The 25,305-nt window shown below is 34.6% G+C and overlaps 2 protein-coding genes across 7 annotated transcripts in view; both read left to right on the top strand.

The window, feature by feature from the left end:
- The window catches only part of rock2b (rho-associated, coiled-coil containing protein kinase 2b), a 37,803-nt gene extending 18,134 nt beyond the window's left edge, over positions 1-19,669 (top strand). Inside the window, exons 14-34 of one of the 4 annotated variants that reach the window (XM_067384048.1) lie at positions 57-148; positions 1,005-1,251; positions 2,435-2,541; positions 2,660-2,819; positions 3,280-3,440; positions 3,974-4,158; positions 4,973-5,042; positions 5,161-5,264; positions 5,465-5,651; positions 5,797-5,890; positions 5,996-6,090; positions 6,240-6,422; positions 6,528-6,699; positions 7,848-8,048; positions 11,750-11,817; positions 11,903-11,991; positions 13,828-13,906; positions 13,999-14,263; positions 16,520-16,796; positions 18,427-18,522; positions 18,882-19,669. In XM_067384048.1, coding sequence (XP_067240149.1) covers positions 57-148; positions 1,005-1,251; positions 2,435-2,541; positions 2,660-2,819; positions 3,280-3,440; positions 3,974-4,158; positions 4,973-5,042; positions 5,161-5,264; positions 5,465-5,651; positions 5,797-5,890; positions 5,996-6,090; positions 6,240-6,422; positions 6,528-6,699; positions 7,848-8,048; positions 11,750-11,817; positions 11,903-11,991; positions 13,828-13,906; positions 13,999-14,263; positions 16,520-16,796; positions 18,427-18,505 — 2,915 coding nt within the window. In that variant the 3' untranslated portion in view covers positions 18,506-18,522; positions 18,882-19,669. The remainder of the gene's footprint in view (positions 1-56; positions 149-1,004; positions 1,252-2,434; positions 2,542-2,659; positions 2,820-3,279; positions 3,441-3,973; positions 4,159-4,972; positions 5,043-5,160; positions 5,265-5,464; positions 5,652-5,796; positions 5,891-5,995; positions 6,091-6,239; positions 6,423-6,527; positions 6,700-7,847; positions 8,049-11,749; positions 11,818-11,902; positions 11,992-13,827; positions 13,907-13,998; positions 14,264-16,519; positions 16,797-18,426; positions 18,523-18,881) is intronic. The other 3 variants (XM_067384047.1, XM_067384050.1, XM_067384049.1) reach the window with 3 other exon arrangements.
- Positions 19,670-20,129: 460 nt separating this feature from the next.
- Positions 20,130-25,305, top strand: part of LOC137019053 (leucine-rich alpha-2-glycoprotein-like) — a 31,839-nt gene continuing 26,663 nt past the window's right edge. For 2 of the 3 annotated variants that reach the window (XM_067384037.1, XM_067384038.1), the window contains exons 1-2: positions 20,130-20,519; positions 22,809-23,483. In XM_067384037.1, the coding sequence (XP_067240138.1) occupies positions 20,180-20,519; positions 22,809-23,467 (999 nt within the window). In that variant the 5' untranslated portion in view covers positions 20,130-20,179 and the 3' untranslated portion in view covers positions 23,468-23,483. The remainder of the gene's footprint in view (positions 20,520-22,808; positions 23,484-25,305) is intronic. The other variant, XM_067384039.1, reaches the window with a different exon arrangement.

Here is a 25,305-nt window from a genome sequence, read left to right as displayed (position 1 = left end):
GTTCTGCTCTGCTGATGTTGTGATGCTAACATATTTTGCATTTCTCTCTCCTGCAGTGGGCAGCCTGAAAGATCAGCTTGCCGAACTGAAAAAGAAGAACCAGAACTCTCATCTCTCTGCCGAGAAGAGCATTCACCTGGAGAGACAGGTTGGTCCATCAACAAAACTTTACCAAACCTCCTCAGAACTATATAACAAATAGCCAGAGACAAGGACATTTTAAAAAAGTTTTTTTTATTAGCTATAAGAAATAAATGCACTGAGGTTTGTGCTTGATGCGTAAGTGTAATTTTTCAATGTTACATTTCTCCTATCTCAGCTAAAATATTTTTAAATATTGAAAAAAAAAAACTTTAAAAGTAAAAAAAAGAATTTAAAATGATAAATTAAGTAAAGACAATTGCTAATGGAACAAAATACTGTTATATTCTTATACATTTCTGAAGCCTTAATATCAGTTTAGCTTCTCATATACACTACCGCACAAAGTTTGGGGTCAATAAGATATTATATGAAAAGTGATATTAAAGACATTTAAAAAAAAAGTTTTCGAAGTCGAATTAATGCCGTTCTTTTGAACTTTCATCACAGAATCCTGGAAAAAATGTCACAGTTTTTACAAAATATTAAACAAAACTGTTTTCAACATTGATATTAAATGGTTCTTGAGCACCCAATTAGCATATTAGAATGATTTCTGAAGGATCATGTGACACTGAAGACTGGAGTAACTGTACTGCTGAAAATTTAGCTTTGCCAGGAATAAATTACATTTAAAATATATTAAAATAGTACTTATCACTTTAGGTTATTACTATTAATATTACTGTTTTTACTTGAAATGCAGCCTTGTTGAGCATAAGAGACTTCTTTCAACATCTTTAAAAAATCCCCTAAACTTTTGAACAGTAGTGTGTTGTAGAGTAGATTTTGTTTTATGGATATATGGATGTCCAGTATTATGGAATAAAAGGGATTCTGATACTAAATGAATGTGTCCTTAGTTGGAGGAGGTGAATGCTAAGCTTCAGGCTGAGGTGGAGGAGTCTGAGAGGCTGAAGAAGGCCCAGGGTGAGGTGTTGAGACACTCCCAGCAGCTGGAGGTCTCTCTCAAGGAGCTTCAGGAGCGTCTGGCCCATCTGGAGAGCAGCAGGCTCGGTCTGGAACAGGAGAAACAGAGCCTGCAAACCTCACTGCAGGAGGAGAAGCGAGAGAGAAGCCTTGGCTCGGAGACCATCAGTGAACTACAGGGTGGGTGCATGTGTGTCTGTGCCAGTTTGTGTTCGTGAGACAGAAGTAGCTGTGAATCAGCATCTACCGAGCTTCCTAGAAGGAGATTGTGTTACATTCTAGGGATCACACTTGTGTGCCGGTCTATGTGAGCGAGTGAAAGCAAATGTTTATGTTTGAGCATGTAGTGGTCAGCTCCGTGCTGAAAGACACACTGGGCTCTTGTCTGCTGGGCAGTGTTGTTGTGTTGGGGTGGAGCTGCCCTAAGCGAATGTAAACATCAATAGTGCGTTATTTTAAGGTCAGAGGCAGGTAGTTGACGCTATGTCGCTAGGTAGGGAAAAATGGGCGAACAAGAAATATCTCTTATTTTCGGTCATATTTTCTGTTTTGTCTATTAAATTTAAAGGATTTGTTTCTGCAGGCTCTTTAATGTCCCGGGAGAGCATTACATGTTTTAAATAAACCGATTTCAATTAAGGAAGGTCACTTTTAAACTTTTTATCATGCGTTTATTTATTTTTGCTACTTTTAAGATGCCTTTTATGTATAGATTTTATAGGTTTTTTACCCCAGACCAAGACTTTAATCTTAAAATATGAAAATTCGTTAAAAAATATAATTGCATATTTATCTAAACAAATTGTGAAATAAGCAAACCATAAACCACACAATATGTATTGCGTGAAAATCTTTTCCACCATGACCAATGATTTTACCACAAGTTTTTATTAAAAATTAGTTAGGATTATGTTTGAGGCTTGTGATATGTGAAGAAAACAATGAAAAATCACTTGTGAACAGAATATTTATGAGAGTCAATTCTGATCAATATGTAATTTTGGTAAAGTATTCATTTAAAAAAAAAAAAGTCTAATATATTTATATTATTGTCAAAACATTATTAAATTCATTTTCCTCAATTTTTATTTAAAATACCATTCTAATCACCATAATTTCCATTACAAAAAAAATTGAGATGATGATTGATGTGTAAAGTATGTTGTTTTGAGATTTTATTTTCTAAAGGTTCACATGCCCAAAAGTGCCCATAAGTTGAAGAAACGCCCATTTATGATTTTATGATTTGAGGTTTTACATTGTTACCTGAATTCCTGACCTTTGACTTCAACTTCTGTCTTGTGTTTTTGATATCCCTATGTCTTACTTTCTTTCTGTATTTCTATCTTTATTTCATTCTCAGGTCGTGTCTCCGGACTGGAGGACGAGTTAAAACACATAAAGGGTTCACTATCAAAGGCAGAAGTGGAGAAAAGACAGTTACAGGAGGATCTTACTTCACTGGAAAAGGTGTGTGTCGTGCGTGTCTTAGTGAGTGATTGAATGGTTTACATTCTCAGCACATGATGTGTGTGTGGTTATTATGTATTTTTGTGAAACCCCATTAATGTTGTCCCTTCACCAACAGGAGAAGAACAAGCAGGAGATCGATCTCTCCTTTAAACTCAAAGCCGTTCAACAGAGTCTGGAGCAGGAGGAGGCAGAGCATAAAGCCACTAAAGCCAGATTGGCCGACAACAACAAAATCAATCAGTCCATTGAGGAGGCCAAGTCTGAGGCCCTGAAAGGTAAAATTAGACTGTAGCCTCTAATTTAAAAGATTTTAAAAGATCTAAATTTTAACTACAAATTTTAGAAAAAATGTGTAGTTTAGGGAAGCACAATTTAGATAGAGGGAAAACAAATTCTGGTTATAGTAAGCCATTCTTTTACTATGGGGAAAGTGCCTACTCAATAGGACATTTACAGATTTTTTAGAACTAACTTGCAATGCATAAAAAGCTACTTCCCAAAAGGAATTTGAGGCATAATTTGGACTCAAAACAAAATATTTTAGGCTTGTCTTGAACATCAGAAACTTGCTCATCAACATTTACATCATTCTTCTAGACGTGCCTTACATTTCTGATCTGTCTCTGTATAAAAACTAAAATATCTGCTTTCTGTTCTAGCTGAGTGAATCTGTCCGAAGTCTGTAGTACACGGCTTATTCAGAGTTTGGTGATGATGTGAGTGTTTTTGTGACAGATATGGAACATAAGCTGCTGGAAGAACGATCTGCGAAGCAACAGTTGGAAAACAGACTGATGCAGCTGGAGAAGGAAAACTCAGGATTAGACTGTGATTTCAAACAAGCCAAACACGAGCTTCAGGAGCTCCGCTCACTCAAAGAGAAACTCACTGAGGAGGTACACCTCTCTGTCTGCCTGAAGATTTTAATTATTTGATTTAATTTATCAATTATTATATCAAAATTAATGCTCTTTGTTTTCAGTTTCTGTCCATATTTTCAGCAGTATTTTACATAATTTTATAAAAGTAATGGTTACACTATATTATAAGGAGATGTAGTTACATTGTAATTACTCAAATAAGTACTAAGTAATATGAATTAACTACATGTATTTATTTTAGAGTTAGGGTTTGGTTTAATGTTAGTTACTTGTAATTATGCATAAGTACATGTATTAACATGTAACGTCATCAGCTTAAAAAAAAAGTCAACAAAATAATTTATAAAAATTGAAAGTATTAAACACAATTAAAAATTACATGGTAATATATACGCATCACATAGTTCATGGGAAGTCCAAGATATTTGATTGAATCCAGTCTTTTGTGTGTGTGTGTGTGTGTGTGTGTGTGTGTGTGTGTGTGTGTGTGTGTGTGTGTGTGTGTGTGTGTGTGTGTGTGTGTGTGTGTTTGCGCGTGCGTATGCCAGGTGGAAGTGCTAACTGTACGTGTGCAGCAAGAGACTCAGAGGAAGACTCTGTGTCAGAATGATCTCAAAGTGCAGAGGGAAGAGATCAGCACCCTACGCTCCTCGGAGAAACAGCTTAAACAAGAGCTCAACCATCTGCTCGAGCTCAAACTCAGCCTGGAGAAACAAAATCAGGAACTGCGCAGGTAAGTGACTTGCTGATCCAGTTTTTCAATGCTGACACAAGTGTTAAGTGAGTTGTGTGTATATGCATATATATATATATATATATATATATATATATATATATATATATATATATATATATATATATATATATATATATATGCACGCACACACACACACACATTTTATATATATATACACATACACTTAAATACACATTATATACACACACATATATATACATATATGTATGTGTGTGTGTGTGTGTGTGTGTATATATATATATATATATATATATATATATATATATATATATATATATAATATATTATACACAATTTATTGATAGAAAATAAAATGTACAACTAAATTCTGATATCAAATGAACGTAATATGAAAATTCTGCATTGCACAAATAGCAAAGTTTCAGTAGAGCACATTCACACCTATAACAATAAATATTTTTTTATATTTAACACCATACAATAACATTCTTTTTATTTTATTTTTCTCAGGCTCTTTAAATTCGGGTGGATTCTAATTGGCTGTCAGTGTTTTTATTGGTTATCAGCTGAAAAAAAAAAAAACGTTCTGAAAGGGATTCCAATGATATTGCTCCTCTTTGTTGTTATCATTATAGTTGTGGTGTGGATGCCCCTATTCTCATAGAATTAGAATGATAATTATAAATTTATAGTTATCCTTGGTTATAGTTATTGTTCTTTGTCTTTTATCCTGCTTGCTGAAAAAAAGCATAATGCATAGCACACACAAATATTATTCAGTGAGGATCAGCACTCAGTAAAAAGGTCTCTGTTCTCTGTGTCCAATCAGGGAGAAAGAAGAAGCTGACATACAACTGAAAGAGCTGAAGGACCAGTTGGAGGCAGAACAGTACTTCACAGTATGTCTGCCAGCTTTATCATATTTTATCATTGAATATGTAGATGGATGTATTTGGATTGGTTTGTGTATCTGTGTTATTATTTGTTTTTAAATGAAAGATTTTTCCTTGATTCCAGAAACTGTATAAAACTCAGATTCGAGAGCTGAAAGAGGAGAGTGATGAAAAGACTAAACTCTACAAAGATGCTCAGCAGAGACTAGAGGATCTGCTGGAAGAGAGGTGTGTCTGTGTGTATTTGCTATTATAAAAGGATGTTAAAAGGCCTTTTCTTTAAAGGTGAAACCGCATCAATTAGTGCAAGGTTAGATGAAATGTAAGGTAAATAGATGCAATTAGTTAAGGATGAATGAACAGATAGCAATTTATACAATATGCTGAACTCTTGTTCAATACAAACCGGTTTGTGTGCGTTTATATAGGGACTCATTAGCAACGCAGCTAGAGGCGAGTCTGACGAAGGCAGACTCTGAACAGTTGGCGCGCTCCATCGCTGAGGAGCAGTACTCAGACCTGGAGAAAGAAAAGATCATGAAGGAGCTGGAGATCAAAGACATGATTGCCAGACACCGGCAGGAACTCAGCGAAAAGGACAATACCATCAACTCGGTGAGAATACGAGATTTGTCTTACAGGAAGCTTCCTGGTTCAGTACAAGTTATATTATATATATTATATAAATATATGTGTGTGTGTGTGTGTGTGTGTGTGTGTGTAATAATTCATTTTAATTTAATCTTCTACATAATATAAGCTGGAGGAATCAAACCGCACACTCACTGTGGATGTTGGCAACCTGGCTAATGAAAAAGAGGAGCTCAACAATATGCTCAAACACCTACAGCAAAGTGAGTATATTGCTGAAGTTAATATTATAAAATATAAATGGATTGATGTTATAATGTGCATATGTTAATATATGTGCTGTAACATTTATAAATGTGTATACACAGAGCTGGAGATGGTCAAAGAAGAAGAGAAACAGATGAAATCTTTGAGACTGTCCCTAGAGAAGCAGATACAGTCTGAGAAAACTCTCAAGATTCAGGTGTGTGTTGGGAGAAACGTCTAAATTAAGGTTTATTGAATTTTAATCAAGGGTATATGTGTACATGTTACTCCATTATTTTCATTGCTTAAAATAGCTGTTACTAGCATGTCTCAGGTAAATTATAACATCAGATGTCTGTATTGTAGGCTATAAACAAGCTGGCAGAGGTTATGAAGAAGAGTGATGTCAGGCCACAGCAAGGTAACAACAGTGACGTCCGCAGGAAGGAGAAGGAGAACAGACAGCTCCAGCTGCAGCTCCGCACCGAGAAAGAAAAACTCAACAACACCATCATCAAATACCAGAAAGAAATCAATGATATGCAGGCTGTAAGTGACATTAAATATAAATGTAACCACTAGAAAACCTGTCCAGTGGTCAATGTATAATGCATAGATAAACAAAGCATACAAGAAGTGTTGTTCTGTTTGCAGACTATAGCAGAGGAGTCTCAGATGCGACTGGAGATGCAAATGTCCCTGGACAGTAAAGATAGTGATATTGAGCGTCTGCGTTGTCAGCTCACTTCTCTGAGCATCCATTCTTTGGACACCACCAGCATCAGTAGCACCGGAAACGACCTGGAGGGCGATGATGCTTATCCAGGTAACTATCCAGGTTATGTCCCGTCAAGCACAGGGATGCCTAATGTGTTTATCATCATTCATGCGCCATAAATGGCACTTGGGGTAAGTTTAAAGGGTTAGTTCACTCTAAAATGAAAATTCTGTCATTAATTACTCACCCTCATGTCGTTCCAAACTCGTAAGACTTTCGTTCATCTTCGGAACACAAATGAAGATCTTTTTGATGAAGTCTGAGAAAAGTCTGTCTCTCCATTGAATGCCTTTGCAACAATCGCTTCAAAAAGATCATAAAGAGATCGGAAAACTGTTTGTTGCAGAGGCAGTCAATGGACAGTTAGATTTCATCAAAAAGCTCTTCATTTGCGTTTAGAAGATGAACGAAAGTCTTACTAGTATAGAAACGACATGAGGGTGAGTTATTGATGACAGGATTTTCATTTTGGTGTGAATTAACCCTTTAAGCCCCAAATGTTTTTATTAAACCCCCGAATATTAAATTCATCACCATGCAATCAATTTAGGGCCATAATCTGTTATTGCAAACCAGACAATATAAATATATAATTACTCAAAAACTAATTGTTTTCTTAGAAGCACCCACAGAAACTGCGAATCAAACTTAAAAACACCTGGTTAATCAATTGTCATCACTTATCATTTATTTTATCTTTTTATTTATTCCTTCATTCATTTAATTCATTAAATTTATTTAAACTTATTCAAATGTTTTATTAAGGCTGTTTCTATATAAATTTTTCAGAGGTAAATTTAATTAATTTAATTAATTAACCTTTATTTACTTGGAATCAAACTGAAAAACAACTGGTGAATCAGTCACAAAAAATCTCATCACTGGTCCTTTATTTATTTATTTAGGTGTGTATTTATTTATTTATTTATTTATTCTTTCATTCATTTCATTAATTAACATTTCAATTTAATTGAATGTCTTATTAATATTGTCCCCATACAAATTCACACAGGCCTGGTTTCATATCCACAATTATCCACTGACCTTGGAACACATAATGAATACACATAACTTGTGTATTATTTTCCACCTGTTTTCCTTTTCACTCTCTTTCACTTCTAAATTTATGCATCCTTTTGCTGCTTTTCCTCATTCTTCTTCCATTCCTTCCCACTCTCACCATGATGCCGGTGTAGTGCGCATCACACACTCACAGACCTCGGAGTCTATGTCCTTCACGTACCAACGGAGCTCCAAGTCAGTGTGTATTGATACACGGCCATGCCGGATTGCTCCTCGCTTCCCCTCTGACTCAGAGGAAGAGGAGGATGAGGAGGACGAGTGGGAGCAAAGGCCTGCCCTGACATATGAGAAGCCTATTGACCAAGAGTCTGCAGGTGACCCTGCATGGAAACAAATTGGCACGCATACTGCCCCTTGCACTCGTTCACTTTTATTCAGTGTGGAGTTTGAATACTAAACCCCTAGACAGTGTTTTTGGGTGTAATGAATGTTCAAATGAGCCTATGATGGCCTAATATGCTGTCTTGGTCGGCAGCACACTAGGTCAGTGATTTCCAACCAGGTGTACACATACCCTAAGCAGGTTACTAGAAGTACTTGGAAATATTTCTCTTGTTCAACCTATATAACATGACTTTATTAGGCATATCAAATAATACAAATACTTAACAACAATATTTATTTATTTACTTAATGACTTAAATGAGATATTTAAAGAGGACCTATTATACTTTTTTACATTTTTTAATTTCTTTAGTGCATAAAGTTGCTGTTAAAAAGCACAAAGTTACTCCGAAGGTAGTTATTCTCTTTATCAGTAAGCATTGTTTCTTAACTCCATGAAATGCCTTGATTTGTAGTAGTGTGTTAAAACTCGCCGTTAAGTAACTGGTCCAGCCAACCAATCAGAGCACATTGTGCAGAGACTGAAACTAAATAGAGCGTTATTGACAGGCTGGGAAGCAAGGTGCTGCAAATTTATTTATTTATTTATTTATTTATTTATTTATTTGCGCTTGCACAAATTACTCAAAAAACAACAACAACAATTTAACAAAATAATTACATACTGTAAATTTACAGTGCAAACTCAGGAGTAGGATGAAGAACAATATTCTTATTTAACCTACCCCAGTCTTATTTCAAAGAAAGTAACAGAAATATAGATGGCAAAATCAAATTACAATAGCCTAATTTACACAATCATGTACACAATCATTTACAATAGCCTAATTTACACAATCATATACACAATCAAACATTTACATAAAATTTCACCATTTTTTGTTTGCATTTATTCTTAAATTGAATAATGTTTGAACATTTTTTTAAATCTGCTTCCAAGGAGTTCCAATGTTTTACACCTGCAACAGAAATACACATTTGTTTTAAAGTAGTTCTAACTAACGGCTGTTTGAAATCATATACTCTCCTACTGCTTTCGCTTTTAATAAAAAGACTTTGCAGGCCACATGGTAACAGGCTATGTCTTGCTTTATGCATTATTAATAACGTTTGCAGAACAACCAAATCTTTCAATTTTAATAGTCCTGATTTCAAAAAAAGTTCAGAAGTGTGTTCCTTTGGAAAAGCTCTATGTATAATTCTTATGGCTCTTTTTTGTAAAATAATTAGAGGCATTAAATTTGTGACACATGAGTTACCCCACACTTCCAAACAGTACAAAAAATAAGGTAAAATTAATGAACAATACAAAGTTCGCATTGCAGTGTAGTTTACCATATCCTTAATTTTGCTCATGACAAAAAGGTTTTTACAAACTTTCTTTTTTACATAAGAAATGTGTGGCTTCCATTTTAATTTCTCATCTATAATAACACCCAAAAACCTAAATTCATAAACTCTTTCAATATTAGTTCCATTTAAGCTCAGATTGATTTTTTCGGTACATTTATTATTTGTAAACAGCATAAACTTTGTTTTACTTAAATTTAATGAAAGTTTATTATTCTTGAACCATTTTTGAAGTAGGACCATTTCTCTTTGAATTGTGGTCAATAGTATTTTTAAATTTCTTCCAGAACTAAAGAAATTTGTGTCATCTGCAAAAAGAACAAAACGTAATATTTTTGACACTTCACAAAGATCATTGATGTATAAAATAAAAAGTTTTGGCCCTAATACAGAACCTTGTGGAACCCCACAAATATTTTTTTTACATTTAGATACATGTCCTGCATAATAAACATACTGTTCCCTATTTTCTAAATAACTAGTCAACCATTTTAATACTATACCCCTGATGCCATATGCCTGTAACTTAGATATTAAGATACCATGGTCAATGGTATCAAAGGCCTTTTTAATGTCAATAAAGACACCAACAGTAAAATTTTTATTTTCCAATTCTGATGTAATGTCCTCTATAATTTTCATCAAAGCTAAGGCAGTTGAACGGTTATTCCGGAAACCATACTGACTATCAGATAACAATGAATGTTTCTCAAGGAACAAATCTAGTCTTATAACAAAAATTTTCTCCAATATTTTGGAAAATTGAGAAAGCAAAGATATAGGCCTATAGTTAGTGAGACTATACCTATCTCCAGACTTAAACAATGGAATAACCTTAGCCACCTTCATTTGATCAGGAAAAACTCCAGTATTAAATGAAAGATTAATTATATATGTTAATTAAAAGAGCTTGCTGGAAAATATGTGAAAAATGATGTTTTTTGAACATTTAAGCATGAAAACTCATTCTAGTAGACCCCAAAAACAAATTCATGTCTTTAAAAAAGGGCAGAATAGCTCTTCTTAAAAAAAAAAAAAAAGAGTTATTTTATTTACAATTTATTACTGAATAATACTAATTAACAATATATGTGTACTATAGGGTTAGGGTTAGATAAGTGGTTTAGTTTAGAATTAGTTGCATGTAATTGTGCGTAAATTACTTTTCTACAGTAAGTACATGTAACATATCTAACAAGAACACTGTAAAATAAAGTGTTACCAAACATTGTTTAAATATTGAGTTGAGCTAATTGTGTAGATGATGCTCGTAAAAGAATATATCTTCTCTACAACAGTTTTCTTTTGATGAAGGGGTACTTGACCCCCCTACTAATGGGGCTGTTAGTGTATGTAAGACAAAGGTTGGGAAACACTGCACTAGGTTTTGAAACACAGCCACACTTTCCAACATGGTGAGATGCTCAGTAGTTGTGACGTATTTTGCACATAATCGCACTACTCACCTTGTGTGTTTTATAAAAGTCCATTAAAGGAGCAGTAAGTGACTTCTGAGAAACACTTTTGATATTTAAAAACAACCCAAACAAACAGACCCCTCCCTTTATTGCTCCGCCCCCAAAATTCACAAACATGCAATGCAAGAGTGAATGTCTCTATCGTAGCTGAAGCGAAGAAAAATAATGCTTTGTGAAAAACAAAGCAAAGATGACTAATGAATGACAAGGAAGAACAAAAAAAAGAGTATAAGCAAGAGTTGGTTGTTAGTCCCTAGCAGCACACCAGCTCCAGACAAACAATGACACTCAAAACTGTCCTGTTACTAGAGCTAACATTACAACAACATTATATCTTGATTCTGTGAAATATAGCAAAACCAATGTTACTCACCTATGGAGCAGAAACAACACAACCTCTGCATCTGTTTTCAGGCCTTCTCACTTGGCTCTTGCCTGATCATAACCCCTCTTTTTCCAGTGATATTACTCTGACCTTTTCTCTTTTGTAAAGTTGCTCAGCCATCTCTCTTCTTTTAAAATCCCTTTTGCTCACTCTCTATCCTCCCCCATCATGAGTGGACACGCCCCCTACTGCTGATTGGCTGCAAGTGTGTTGTGGTGCTCTGTCTGATCCATTTTCAACAGTGTTTCTCAGAAATCACTTACTGCACCTTTAACATTACTGAAAGCAAAACCTTTTTATTCCAAGAGAGTTCTAGTACAGGCTGCATTCTGCCCCTGGGAAAAATGTTTCTGAAGGCTCTGAAATTCCCTAAAGAAACATTTGCTCTGCTTGTTCATATTCAAACATGTGTGGCTCTGTAATCTTAAACATGTTTTTTTGTTTTTTGTAACCACAGATTCTAGTCTTGAGGGATGGCTCTCAGTGACTTCCAAAAACACCAAACGGTTTGGATGGGAAAAGAAGGTAAAGGTTTAAACATGCACACTCACGTCACACATCAACAAACCCTGTCTCATCATCTGTTTGTTTATCTCTGTGTAAATTGTAGTATGTGGTGGTCAGCAGCAAGAAGATCCTGTTTTATGACTCAGAGCAGGACAGAGAGCAGTCCAGCCCCTTCATGATTCTGGACATAGAGTGAGTTTGGAAATAATACTCACAATCAAAAAATATCTTTTTAACATAAACTAATAAACTTAATGTGATGCATATTTATCGATCATAAATATGAGAACAATTTCTGCACTCAAAAATCTTGACATTTTGGTTTATAAACATTTTCAAAATGCATTTGTGCAAATGAATCAGCATAAAACTTTTAATTGTGAAGAAATTTAAACTGATTCAGTTAAAAAGAATGAACATGGTTAAAATATAGCTAGCTTTGGAACACAAAATTCAGTTAGTAAAATTGATTGAAACAAATCTGATTGATTTATTGATAAATATCTAAAATTATAAAATATGTTGTGTAGTTAAACCAAATTAAGTTTATTAGTACTATTAGAGAAATCTTGCGAATTATCCAATATGCATCACATGAATTGTATAAAGTTGTGCAGGGATGATGTATTTTTGTAGGCCAGAAGTTAGAATCACACTTGTTTCCTCGACAAAAACCCAACAGGACTTTTCCATTAGCTTTCGGATTATTGCGGAAAATAAGTTATGTGACTAACAAAAGCTTATGATTCATACACATTTTGTTCATCGTGATAATCTTCACCAGTGGCGTAGCAAGTCAGCCCCGGGCCCATTTGCAAAAAAAAATTTTACGGGCCCCCTCGGGCCATTTTCACTTTATAACATGCAGACAAAAATGGTATAAAACATTTCTAGGAATGATAACAACTGCACAGTACTATAAGCGCTCCTCCATCATTATGACTTTGCATTGCGGATCTATTTAAAAAATGTCAAAAAACGGCTTTTTAACACAGTCCAAGTTTGAATTCAACCGATTCGACTCTGGCTTTAGAATTTCAGAATGATCATAGCATCATTTCAGATGCTATGAGTCTGAATATTATTTCAGTTATGAATTAATTATTCTGTCACAGCCTTTTTAATGCACATATTTTGTTCCTAATAAATTTACTAGAAGTTTCTTCTCTAAATATGTTTCCATCACGTTTTATGAGCATTTTATTTTGTTTCATTTATTCACATCTTGTGCAGTATCTCAAAATGTGCAGAAAACCAGTATGACTGATTTAAAATTCTGTACTACTTACATTACTGCATGCATACGTTTCAGAAACCCACTTTAAAAATGACGCACAGACGCGCATGTGAGCCTTTGAAAGTATTTGGCTGCAGAAAGACGCGTTCGGCGTGTGTGCACTGCGCATTTTCTAGTGGACATTTGTTTTCAAGCACTCAATTCACTCTCGCATGGGCTGTTGTACAGTACACACACTGTCCATGCCATATGCCATCACAAAAATTGGGCCGCACGCGAACTACACCACAGTCGCATGACTTAGACGTCACCATCACTAAGCTTCTGATGACTCTTTCAGTCTTTGTTTAAAAATATTTTCCCTGAAAGTTTGAGTTATGATAGTTTGCAAGAGCGAGATTATAAACACAACGAGGCTGTGAAAGTGACTAGTGAGTAGATGAGTTTACGTGTTTGCTTGGCTGATGATGTTTAATGTCCCCGTCAACCTCTGTATTCCCATTTAGTCACTTGTTAGCAACTGCCTTTTACAAGACAAGTAAAAGCTTTTAGAAAAAAAATCACAAAAAAAATTCATTAACTACTTGTTTCTGGATTTTGGATAACAAAAATACGTCATCCCTGAACCACACTATTAGTTTGTTTATGTTTAAACTGTGTGATCCAAATGGATGGAAATTCAGTTACATAAATATTAAATTTAGGCCTATATATTTTTGAGTGCACACATTTACTGCTCTCTTGCACAGCAATAGCCATATATTTTTAATGCTTCCTTTTTTCCCTCTTAGCAAACTCTTCCACGTGAGACCTGTCACTCAGACAGACGTGTACCGCGCAGATCCCAGAGAAATCCCACGCATCTTCCAGGTAACATGCTTAATTTGTCCTACAAGAAATGTTTTAGCATGCTTTGATATTAACCTTATTAAACTGGTTTTTATCTTCTGTTTTGTCTGTAGATATTATATGCTAATGAGGGGGAGAGCAAGAAAGAGGAGCTTGCTGTGGAACCCTTATTAGCAACTGAAAGGTCTTCGTACATCCCACACAAAGGTCACGAGTTTGTGCACACACTTTACCACTTCCCCTCCAGCTGCGAAGCATGTCCGAGGCCTCTGTGGCACGTCTTCAAACCCCCACCAGCTCTGGAGTGCAGACGCTGCCGAGTCAAATGCCATAAAGACCACATAGATCGCAAGGAAGAGGTCCTTGCTCCCTGCAGAGGTCAGGAGGTCACACTCATAATAAGCACTGATAACTTATATATATATATATATATATTAGTGGTGGGCTGTTATCGGCGTTAACGTGCTGCGTTAACGTGAGACTCTTATCGGGCGATTAAAAAAAATATCGCCATTAATCTATTCTCAAAGTTGGGTTGGGAGCTGGGTCTATACTACTCAAGCTATGATGACTTTCATTTACATTTACATTTACATTTATGCATTTGGCAGACGCTTTTATCCAAAGCGACTTACATTGCATTATGCTATACACCTTGATATTTTAGCGCGGATGTGTACCTAGCCGAATTGACCCTGCGCAAAGACCCGCCCCCCTTAGTTACTGTCGCTTTAAGAAATTCAAACAATAAAACCCGTTTTCTTTAATGTGTCGTGACTAGGGCTGGGCGATATATCGAATGCTTTTGTCACGCGCATTTCGTCAGTAAAACCGGTTCCCTGATTACCGCTAAATCGCCATCACCTGCTTTCAAATGAAGCGGCATTTAATAGACAGAGCCGTAGTTCACTGATAAGCCACGCAATATCGGGTTCAATATCGTTATGAATCGCCGTCGATTCAATGTATGAGAATCAATGTTGTTACAAACGTGGAAAGATGTCAATATACAAAATGTAATATACAAAAGTTTGACTCCTCAAAGGTTAATCTTCTAACTCCTATCTGCTTTGTCGGACAAAATGGCGGATTACTTTTAGTCATTTGCTGCGTCCCAATTCGCCTACTTATACTACGCCCTAAAAGTATGTACTCTTTCTCTCAGCGTTGATCGTGCATATTCGCCATGTTTTGTAATTTTTAACACTTTTTACTTGTGTTTGTAGTTCTGAACTGAATCCTCGTACAATGTGCAATGGGTTGTGGGCAATATTAGCTTCTATAGTGTGCACGGATCCACACTTCGAAAATCTACTGGAAATAGTAGACCATCCGGGGACTTTTGGCATACTCGTTTCAACATTTTGGGACACTCTTATTTTAATCTCACATACTATTTAGGATGGATAGTACGGACATTGGGACGCAGGGACAATTTGGGTATCTCACATATTCTGAATGTCTTCGGCAGAATTCAAGCCATTTTAATAAAAAAATAATCTATGCCCACCACTAATATATGTGTGTGTGTATGTATATATATATATATATATATATATATATATATATACACACACACACATACATAATATATATATATATATATATATATATATATATATATATATATATATATATATATATATATATATATATATATACACACACACACATACATAATATATATATATATATATATATATATATATATATATATATATATATATATATACACACACACACATACATAATATATATATATATATATATATATATATATATATATATATATATATATATATATATATATATATATATATATATATATATACACACACACACACACACACACACACACACACACACACACACACACATACATAATATATATATATATATATATATACACACACACACACACACACATACATAATATATATATATTATATATATATTATATATATATATATATAATGTATGTGTGTGTGTGTATATATATATATATATATATATATATATATATATATATATATATATATATATATATATATATACATATATATATATATATATATATTATATATATGAAAATTATTTAAATGTATTAAAAATAAATATTTCTTTAATAATAAAAATTAAATTAAATGAAAATGAATTATTAATAATTATGGCTATAAAATATTTTTCTATTATTTTAATATTTTTTAATTAATATTTATTTTATTATTATAATTTTAATGTATTTATCATTATAGTTTTACACTAGTTTGGGATCAGTAAGATGTTATGTTTTTGAAAGAAGTCTCGCCAAGGCTGCATTTATTTAATTAAAAATGCAGTAAAAACTGTAATATTCACTACAGTTTTAATTAAAATTCACTACAATTTAATACATTTTAAAATGTAATTTATTCCTGTGATGGCAAAACACAATTTTTTTTCAGCAGGCATTACTCATATTGAATATGCTGATTTGCTGTTCAAGAAACATTTCATATTATTGTCATTGTTAAAAACAATTGTGCTGCTTAATAATTTTGTTGAAAGTTTATATGTGAAGTTTTGATCTCCACTGTGTACTTTGGGTTGAAACTAACCTGTTTTGTTTGGCCTTTTTTTTTTCTCTCTCTCCAGTGAACTATGATATGTCCACTGCGAAAGAGTTACTGCTGCTGGCCAACTCCACAGAAGACCAGAAGAAATGGGTCAGCCGATTACTCAAGCGGGTCCCACGTAAACCTATAGCCCACTCCTCAAGCATAGCTATAGCCTCTCCCACCTCTGATGCATCATCATCTAGCCTGTCCCCTCTGCCTTCTCCTCATCTGTCGTCACATTCATCTCCCAGGCTTTCACACAGAGGAGCCGTCAAAGTGCATTCCACCAAACAGCAGCCCTCCACCAAGACCAGGTGAGAACCATCAACAGATTCAAACAGAGGAGCTTGAGGCAGAGTTAGGTTATATGGAGACTATCATTTGAGATTATAACAATGGAATTTATTTAAAGCGGTAGTTCTTAACCAGGGGCCCTCAGGATCACTTAAAAATTTAGATAAAAATAATATATTATGATTTTTAAAAATAATAATTCATATTTTCTATTAATTTTAATGATCTAACTTGCTTAAAAAATAGAAAAATCAAGTTCTATATCTATATTTCCTTTTTTTCTCTTCAATAACTATCGTTTTTATTGAAAAACATATAGTTCTGGAAGAATTCTCTATATATTATAGTTAATATTATATAATGTAGGGGGCCAAACTCATGCCAACAATTTTGTCTAAAGAGTCTGGCCTTTTTTTTTAATCATTTTTTGACACAGCTCATCCATGAACATTTGAATGCATAATTCATAACCAATTATATAAAGGCACTTTCTATAATCTGCTTTACTGTTTCCTACTTACACTTCTTGTACTAGCTTGAACTCTTCTGCTCAACTTTTCAAAATGTATATTTCAGCATTTCAAATTAAGTTGCTCCTTATTTGTATAGTTTCTTATTTGTCAGTCGCTTTAGATACAAGCATTTGCAAAATTAAAGGAAAAGTTCACCCAAAAATGAACTTGTATAGACTACTTACAATATTTATGGCTATTTTTAAGGCCCGTTCACACCAAAGACGATAACTATAATGATAACAATAAAGATATTGTTCTAAAAAGTTTTAAATATAAAAGAATAGCAGACTCCATACATAACTATAATGATAACGGCATAGACAAACAATATAATAGGAATTACTTTCAGAAGGATTTTTTCCAGCCGATGAACTGTAGAGGCATTTTCATTTTTGGGTGAACTACATCTTTAATCAAGGTGCTGTTATATGTTGACCAGGTTCAACAAGTTAGACATGGCTATGAAGTTTTGCAGATTCTCAAATGCTTACATTATACTGCTAACCTTTTATAGCCCTGGCCCCATGCTCCGTATCATTCTTCACTGACCTCTTCACCTTTGACATTTCACCTTCCCCACTTGTGCATATGTGTGGACAGTAAGTACACTGCATCACTGCTTATCGACCAGGCTTTCTGTTTGCCCGTGCTGCTCTAAACCCTGAAGGCGATGTTTCCCTGTCTGTACTCTTCTCTATATGCATCTGAAACAGAAATCCTCTTTGCTTGAGTGTCAACACATAAAAAAAAAATAATATCCACTAACGATGCAATCTCTCTTTTAATTCAATAATATTAGCATCTAATTCTGAGCTGTGTCTTCTTCAACCCAGGCCAGTATCTTATTAATTTTCCAATAAAAAAAACAAAACCAAAAAACATATCTTTATGAATATCTGCTAAATAATATCTGCCATGGTCAAATTTGATTTTATTTTTTAAATTATCTGTAAATGAAGAGCAGCATCTGTCACTCCCACATCTTTTTAGAGCTTAAAGAAAACACACTTAAAATACTTTTTTTTTTAAAATGTATACTTTCAGTTAAACATGGTTGGCCATAATTTTTTTTTTTTTTTCCGTTGACTTCTTCAATGACATTTTTACGAGGCCGAATGACTCCTCTTTGTTCCAGATTTCTTGAGTTGGGCCTGAAGGACTTGGGTTGGTCTTTTGACGTTGAAATGGATGATGACGATGTATTAGACTTCTGAGGAGTTGAGTTTGTGGGGTAACCACAGTGATGCTTTAGCATGCATTTGTGTCTGCGTGTTTATGCTATTACTATTATTTATTTATTTTTAAATATGGTATTAATAGTGTGTTTTGTTCCCCTTTTGAGGGACTATAGCTAGGCCAAGATATTGCCAATGTGTTTGAAGCACTTATATGAGTGGGCATGTTTGTGTGGACATGTCTGGCTGAATTAAAAACATCTTGCTTACTTTGAACGAGGTGGATCTGAAAACTGAGGGTGTTGTGGTGATGTTGTTTGTGGTTGAATAGAAAATGGGATGCATTATGTGTGCATGTGTGCAGTAAATTTTTTTTTTTACTCAGTGATCTCTTTCTCCTCTCTCTTAATTTCAGCTAACCTTGGTGAAGGCCGGATAGATGATGATCAGTTTGGGAACTATGAAAGCAGAGAATGTCATAGTGTTCATTTTGGCAAATCGCAGGGCTTCCAAGTGCCAAACTCCTGGGGAGGTCTAATGTTTTATACAATGCAAGCCATAAATGTAGTTTAAATTTTAAGTGTGTTTTATGTCTTCATAGATTATACAGTTCTTAAAAATACAAGCATTTAAATTTCATAGGTTACTTTTATCTCCTTACAAGGTTGTCTGTGTGTGTGTGTGTGTGTGTGTGTGTGTGTGTGTGTGTGTGTGTGTGTGTGTGTGTGTGTGTGTGTGTGTGTGTGTGTGTGTGTGTGTGTGTGTGTGTGTGTGTGTGTGTTTGAAACAGAATATGTGCTTAGACTCTGCAATTATATGATCATCTGAATTTATATACTCAAGTATTATATCTATTTTTGTTAGAAAAAAAACAGGCCTATTTAGTGGCACACAGATTATATTTTTTATCATGCATTATATCAAAGAACACTGCTTTTCAAGGAGCGTTACTTATTGTCAGAACTATCTGCTCAAAATATATGCAATACTGAAGACTTGATGCAAACATGCAATTTGTAGCACATTTTATTAAATGCTGTGACAAAAATTAGAGATGCATAGTGGAACATGATGACCTCTGGTCCAAACATTTTCTGTATTTTATTTTGTCATGTTGCCACTGACAAACTGTTGAGAAATCGTTAATAAAAAAGCTTTTTTTGATGGAAAACCTCTGACTCCCTATGTGTGATGATCCAAACTCATCTGTAATATTTATATAGAACTGTAAAACCTGTTTCTAGGATACAAAATTGGAGTGGACTAGCATGTGCATGTCCCCACAGAAATGTTGAAAATTGAAGATAAAGGTTGCATTAATGTCTTCATTTAGCATAATCGTCATTACTTATAAGAAGTTAAAGCAATATTTAAACAGTAGATTGCAATATTTATACAGGTAACTTTAGCTCTTTTATTGAGGCACTGTAAAAAACTAACATGAAATGTTAATATCAATGTTGCCATTGTCATTTACTAGGGGTTAAAAAAGCATGCTTTGTATAGTAAATGATTCACAAGAATTGATTAATAAAAGTCCATGGTTGCACAAGAGTTTGAACCAGATGTGGACCTGGAAAATCCTTATTTGCATGTTGACAAATGTGATTCAGGCTATAAAAGCAGAATCGGATCTACATGACATAAGTTCAAGACTGGGACGCTGAGGTTTCTACCAGGATATTCTTATTTCTGCTGCATCTTGTCATAGATATGAACAGCTATTATTTTCTAACAGTTGCAGGGGTACTGAGCTGCTTTGCTGCTGCTGGTGGTGGTGTTTCACACCCAGGAAAATGCAGACATGTCTTAAGATCCGATGAGGTCAGAGTCATTTGTCTTTACGTTAACTTTACCCAGTTACCCAGTAAGGCATTCCCGGGTAACACTACAGACCTCAATGTCCGCTTTAGCAATTTAAGCTCTATAACATCTGATGACCTGAAGATCTTCTCCCAACTGAGGCAGCTCAGTCTGATCAGAAACCAGCTGCGAACATTACCTGCAGACCTGCTTAAGGGCCTGTCAAATCTTCACTTCCTTGACCTTACAGGTAATGTGTGTGTTTACATAACTAATATAAGTTATGGTCCTCAAATTTAATTAGTTTCTGTGTTTGCGCATTCCATAGAGACTGTCAGTCTGTCTGTACATTAATGGGGACTTTTCACTAATAGTGGGGACTCTTTCTTCAGTTACATCATTACACCGGTAGGTGGCGACAAGTTACTGTCTTTGAGTTCAAAAACATGAAGTAAACAGTTTTTTGAATGATTCATTCAAAACCACAGATTTATTCAGTAGCGAAGCAAGTGTATTTGGCTGAATTTGGAAAAGGATAGCATACTACTGAAATTGTAAGCTTAAAATTGGTATTATATTTCAAATTCATTGATTTTACATAGTTAAATTTACTCAAACAATTTGTTTAAAAAGGAAAATTTCTACCAATTGGTTCTAAAACTGTTTTCCACTGGAACGGCTCCAGTCAGTTTTGTGTTTCTTTTCCAAATTCAAATGCCGTGTCATGCGCGAGACGTCGCAAAAGACATAACGCACGAGTGCAATGGTTAAAGACTCCGGCTAGCGAATGTTTACATGTTGCTATTGGTTAATGAAGTTTTTATGGATAAACTCGCAGTTCAATTGGTCTCTTGACAAGTCAAAAGTGATGAGACTTCTGTCATGAAACTCTAAAAGGGCAGGCTAATAGGTCCTTAACTCAACTGCTCCTAATCACATCATTATATCTATAGGACACAGATGATTGGTTCCTGCTGTATTAGCAGCCAATGAGCTTGCATTCTCAGTCTTCAAATAACTAAGTAGCATTTGCCTTAGCAGTGCAGCGTACTTTCAGAAATCCTCCACCGCCAGCTCCACCTGTATAGATCTACTACGGGTAATTCATGTATGCTATATTGTACAGCAGCAGTATTTTTCATATATATATATATATATATATATATATATATATATATATATATATATATATATATATATATATATATATATATATATAAAATTGTTTTTTTTTTTTACATCAAATTGGCGTCAGTTTTTTGACATCAAATTGATGTCATTTTTCATCAATGACGTCCTGACATCAATATTTCGACATCAAATTGACGTCAGTTTTTTTACATCAAATTGACATCAGTTTTTTTACATCAAATTAGACCTCATTTTTTGACATTAAATTGATGTCATTTTTCTTCAATAACGTCATGACATCAATATTTCGACATTTAATTGACATCAAATTGACGTCAGTCTTTTGACATCAAATTGACGTCAGTTTTTTGACATCAAATTGACGTCAGTTTTTTGACATCAAATTGGCGTCAGTCTTTTATATCAAATTGACCTAATTTTTTTTACATCAAATTGATGTCATTTTTCATCACTGACGTCAATGACAACAATATTTCGACATCAAATTGACGTCAGTTTTTTTTACATCAAATTGGCGTCAGTCTTTTGACATCAAATTGACATCAAATTGACGTCAGTCTTTTATATCAAATTGACCTAATTTTTTGTACATCAAATTGATCTCATTTTTCATCACTGACGTCAATGACATCAATATTTCGACATCAAATTGACGTCAGTTTTTTTTACATCAAATTGGTGTCAGTCTTTTGACATCAAATTAACCTCAGTTTTTTTATATCAAATTGACATCAAATTGACGTCAGTCTTTTGACATCAAATTGACGTCAATATTTTGACATCAAATTGATGTCATTTTTGACATCAAATTGACCTGTTTTTTATATCAAGTTGACCTCATTTTTTTTGACATCAAATTGACGTCATTTTTTTTTTAAGTCCACGCACTGATGTCCATTTGATGTTGAAAAAACTTCAATCAAATTGACATACATTTTTTGACATAAATTTTTTGATGTCAATTTGACATTCACACGCTGATGTCCAATTGATGCCGAAAAAAATATCAAATTGACTTCCAAAAAACAGGTTGAGGGTCTTTTTTTTTGTTCACACTGAAGTAAATATAAAATAATAAAAAAAAAAAAAATAGTCTGGCCAATCCAGGGCCCCTGCATATGTGGGGCCCCTAGGCTGCAGACTGTGCGTTAATCCGCGCCTGGTTGGGGAGCAAAAATGGACAGTAACTTGCGATATTTTGTCTGAAAGGTTACTTCTCGAACTATTGTGCAAACACAGTTTGACATTCGCAATTGTGATGTTGAATTGAATGTTGTGACGCTGCTTTCACCCACGAAGCCACAGTCGGAACAACAGCACTCATGTTTGTGATTATATACCATGGTTTTTACACACATGCCTGATAACGATATGCTCCTACCCACAGGTAACAATCTGACATCTTTATCGTCACGAGTTTTTCATCATTCTCCTCTTGTGGAGCTCACACTCTCAGATAACCTGCTCTACGAGGTCCATGCTGACTCTCTGCCTGTAAACAGCTCCCTCCTGAGGTTGGACTTGTCATCTAACAGATTCACCCAGTTACCTGTGGCCTTCCTGCAAAGACTCAATAATCTTGAGAGCTTAGACTTCAAAAATAACCAGCTGGAGGAACTGACTCCTGGAGCTCTTACTTCTCTGTCAAAGCTTGAGGCTTTGTACCTGGAAAACAACAGACTGAAGTCCTTAGATCCATCAGCCTTCAGTGGTAACCCAAACCTCCAGCAGATGTTCTTGAGTGGCAATCGTTTGGCGAGCCTCCCTGCTGGACTCTTCTTTAAGCAGGATGAGCTTGTTTTCCTTGACCTCAGAAACAACTATCTGCAAAGCTTGACTCCAGGTATTTTGGATGGACTTTTGCATGCTGTGTTGTCTGGTAATCCATGGCACTGCAACTCTAGTTTGGCATATCTATGGCACTGGTTGCATATGAATGAAAAAAGACTTCTTCATCATGATAAAATCACTTGTCAAACACCTGAACACATGAAGGGTAGAAACATCACTGGAATTACTGCCGCAGAGCTTGGGATCAAGAAGTAAGGGAATCATAATAAAGGTACCAGTAGCCTAATCACATTAATTGAAAATTCAGTACATTAAAAGCTATAAGATCTTAAAGGTGCCCTAGATTCAAAAATTGAATTTACCTTGGCATAGTTAACAAGAGTTCAGTACATGGAAATGACATACAGTGAGTCTCAAACTCCATTGTTTCCTCCTCCTTATATAAATCTTATTTGTTTAAAAGACCTCCGAGGAACAGGCGAATCTCAACATAATACCGACTGTTACGTTACAGTCGGGATCATTAATATGTACGCCCCCAATATTTGCATATGCCAGCCTATGATCGAGGCATTACACAAGGGCAGATGGAGCAATAATAACTGACATAATCCATGATATTTTTAGTGATATTTCTAAATTGTCTTTCTAAATGTTTCGTTAGCATGTTGCTAATGTACCGTTAAATGTGGTTAAAGTTCCCATTGTTTCTTACTGTATTCACAGAGACAAGAATGTTATTTTAATTTTTTAAACACTTGCAGTCTGTATAATGCATAAACACAACTTCATTCTTTATAAATCTCTCCAACAGTGTGTAATGTTAGCTTTAGCCACGGAGCACTATCAAACTCATTCAGAATCAAATGTAAACATTCAAATAAACACTGTACTTACGCAATTAGACATGTTGCATGACGAACACTTTGTAAGGATCCATTTTGAGGGCTATATTAGCTGTGTGAACTTTGTTTATATGGCGTTATTTTACTGTCAAATATCGAGAGCACATTATTGTGACGAGAGCATATAAATGTAATGCGCGAGAGCAAATCTGTCCGCTCGCGCGCAGATTTCCTCTGCTCTCGCGCAAATCTGGACACGCGCGCTCAAATATAGTGCTCTCTTGTGAACTGCCTCTCCTCTCGCTCAGATATTGCGTGTGCACGCTCAAACTGTTTCCTGTGCGCTCAAACTGCACATGTGCGCTTTTGGATTAAACGCTGTCAAAAGTTATAAACCAATCAGAAGAGACGACTGATCCATGAAAATGATACGTGGAATCTTATTGGCTGGGAGTGAACTGTGCCTGGAATTCTTTCGTCGAAGATATGTATTTTATTTATTCACAATTTAATAATATTTATCAAATGTAACCTAGTCTAACTGCATCACATTACAGGTCAAACCCCGATTTATCTAAACAAACAAACAAAAAATGTTTCTTAAAGTTATTGTGGTCATACGTTTTGTGTTGAAATTTATTTAAAAAATAGGTAACATTTTACAATAAGGTTTTTATTTGTTAACATTAGTTAATGTATTATCTAACATGAACTAACAATGTGCAATACATTACTGTAATTACTAATCTTTGTTAACGTTAAAAATACAGCTGTTTGTTGGTTGTTTACTTCACAGTGCATTTACTAATGTTAACAAATACAACATTTGATTTTAATAACGTATTAGTAAATGTTGAAATTAACATTAACAAATATTAATAAATGCTGAAGAAGAGAAATTCATTATTAGTTAATGTTAACTAATGCAGTTAAATAATGTTAACGCAACCTTATTGTAAAGTATTACCAACAAACATCTTCTGATTTAAGACCGAACAAGATCAGGTCAAATCATCATTCCCTTAATACTTAATGTGGAGATCACATACCACCATAGTCAATTTCTTCTGAGGTCTGGTATAAAACATGACATACAAAAATACCTAAGCTCTTGTGTATGCACGATTAAGCAAAAGAATGCGATCTTATTCCTAAATGACAATGATTCGGTTATGTCTATTAAACCTTTTGAAATTACAATCATACCAGAATATTTAAACCTGCTTTTGCATTGCCGCTGAAAGCAGT

The sequence above is a fragment of the Chanodichthys erythropterus genome, chromosome 4 (genome assembly GCF_024489055.1).
Source record: "Chanodichthys erythropterus isolate Z2021 chromosome 4, ASM2448905v1, whole genome shotgun sequence".
NCBI lineage: Eukaryota > Metazoa > Chordata > Actinopteri > Cypriniformes > Xenocyprididae > Chanodichthys > Chanodichthys erythropterus.
The sequence above is the reverse complement of the archived record's forward strand: the minus strand, read 5'-3'. Positions and strand labels throughout refer to the sequence as shown.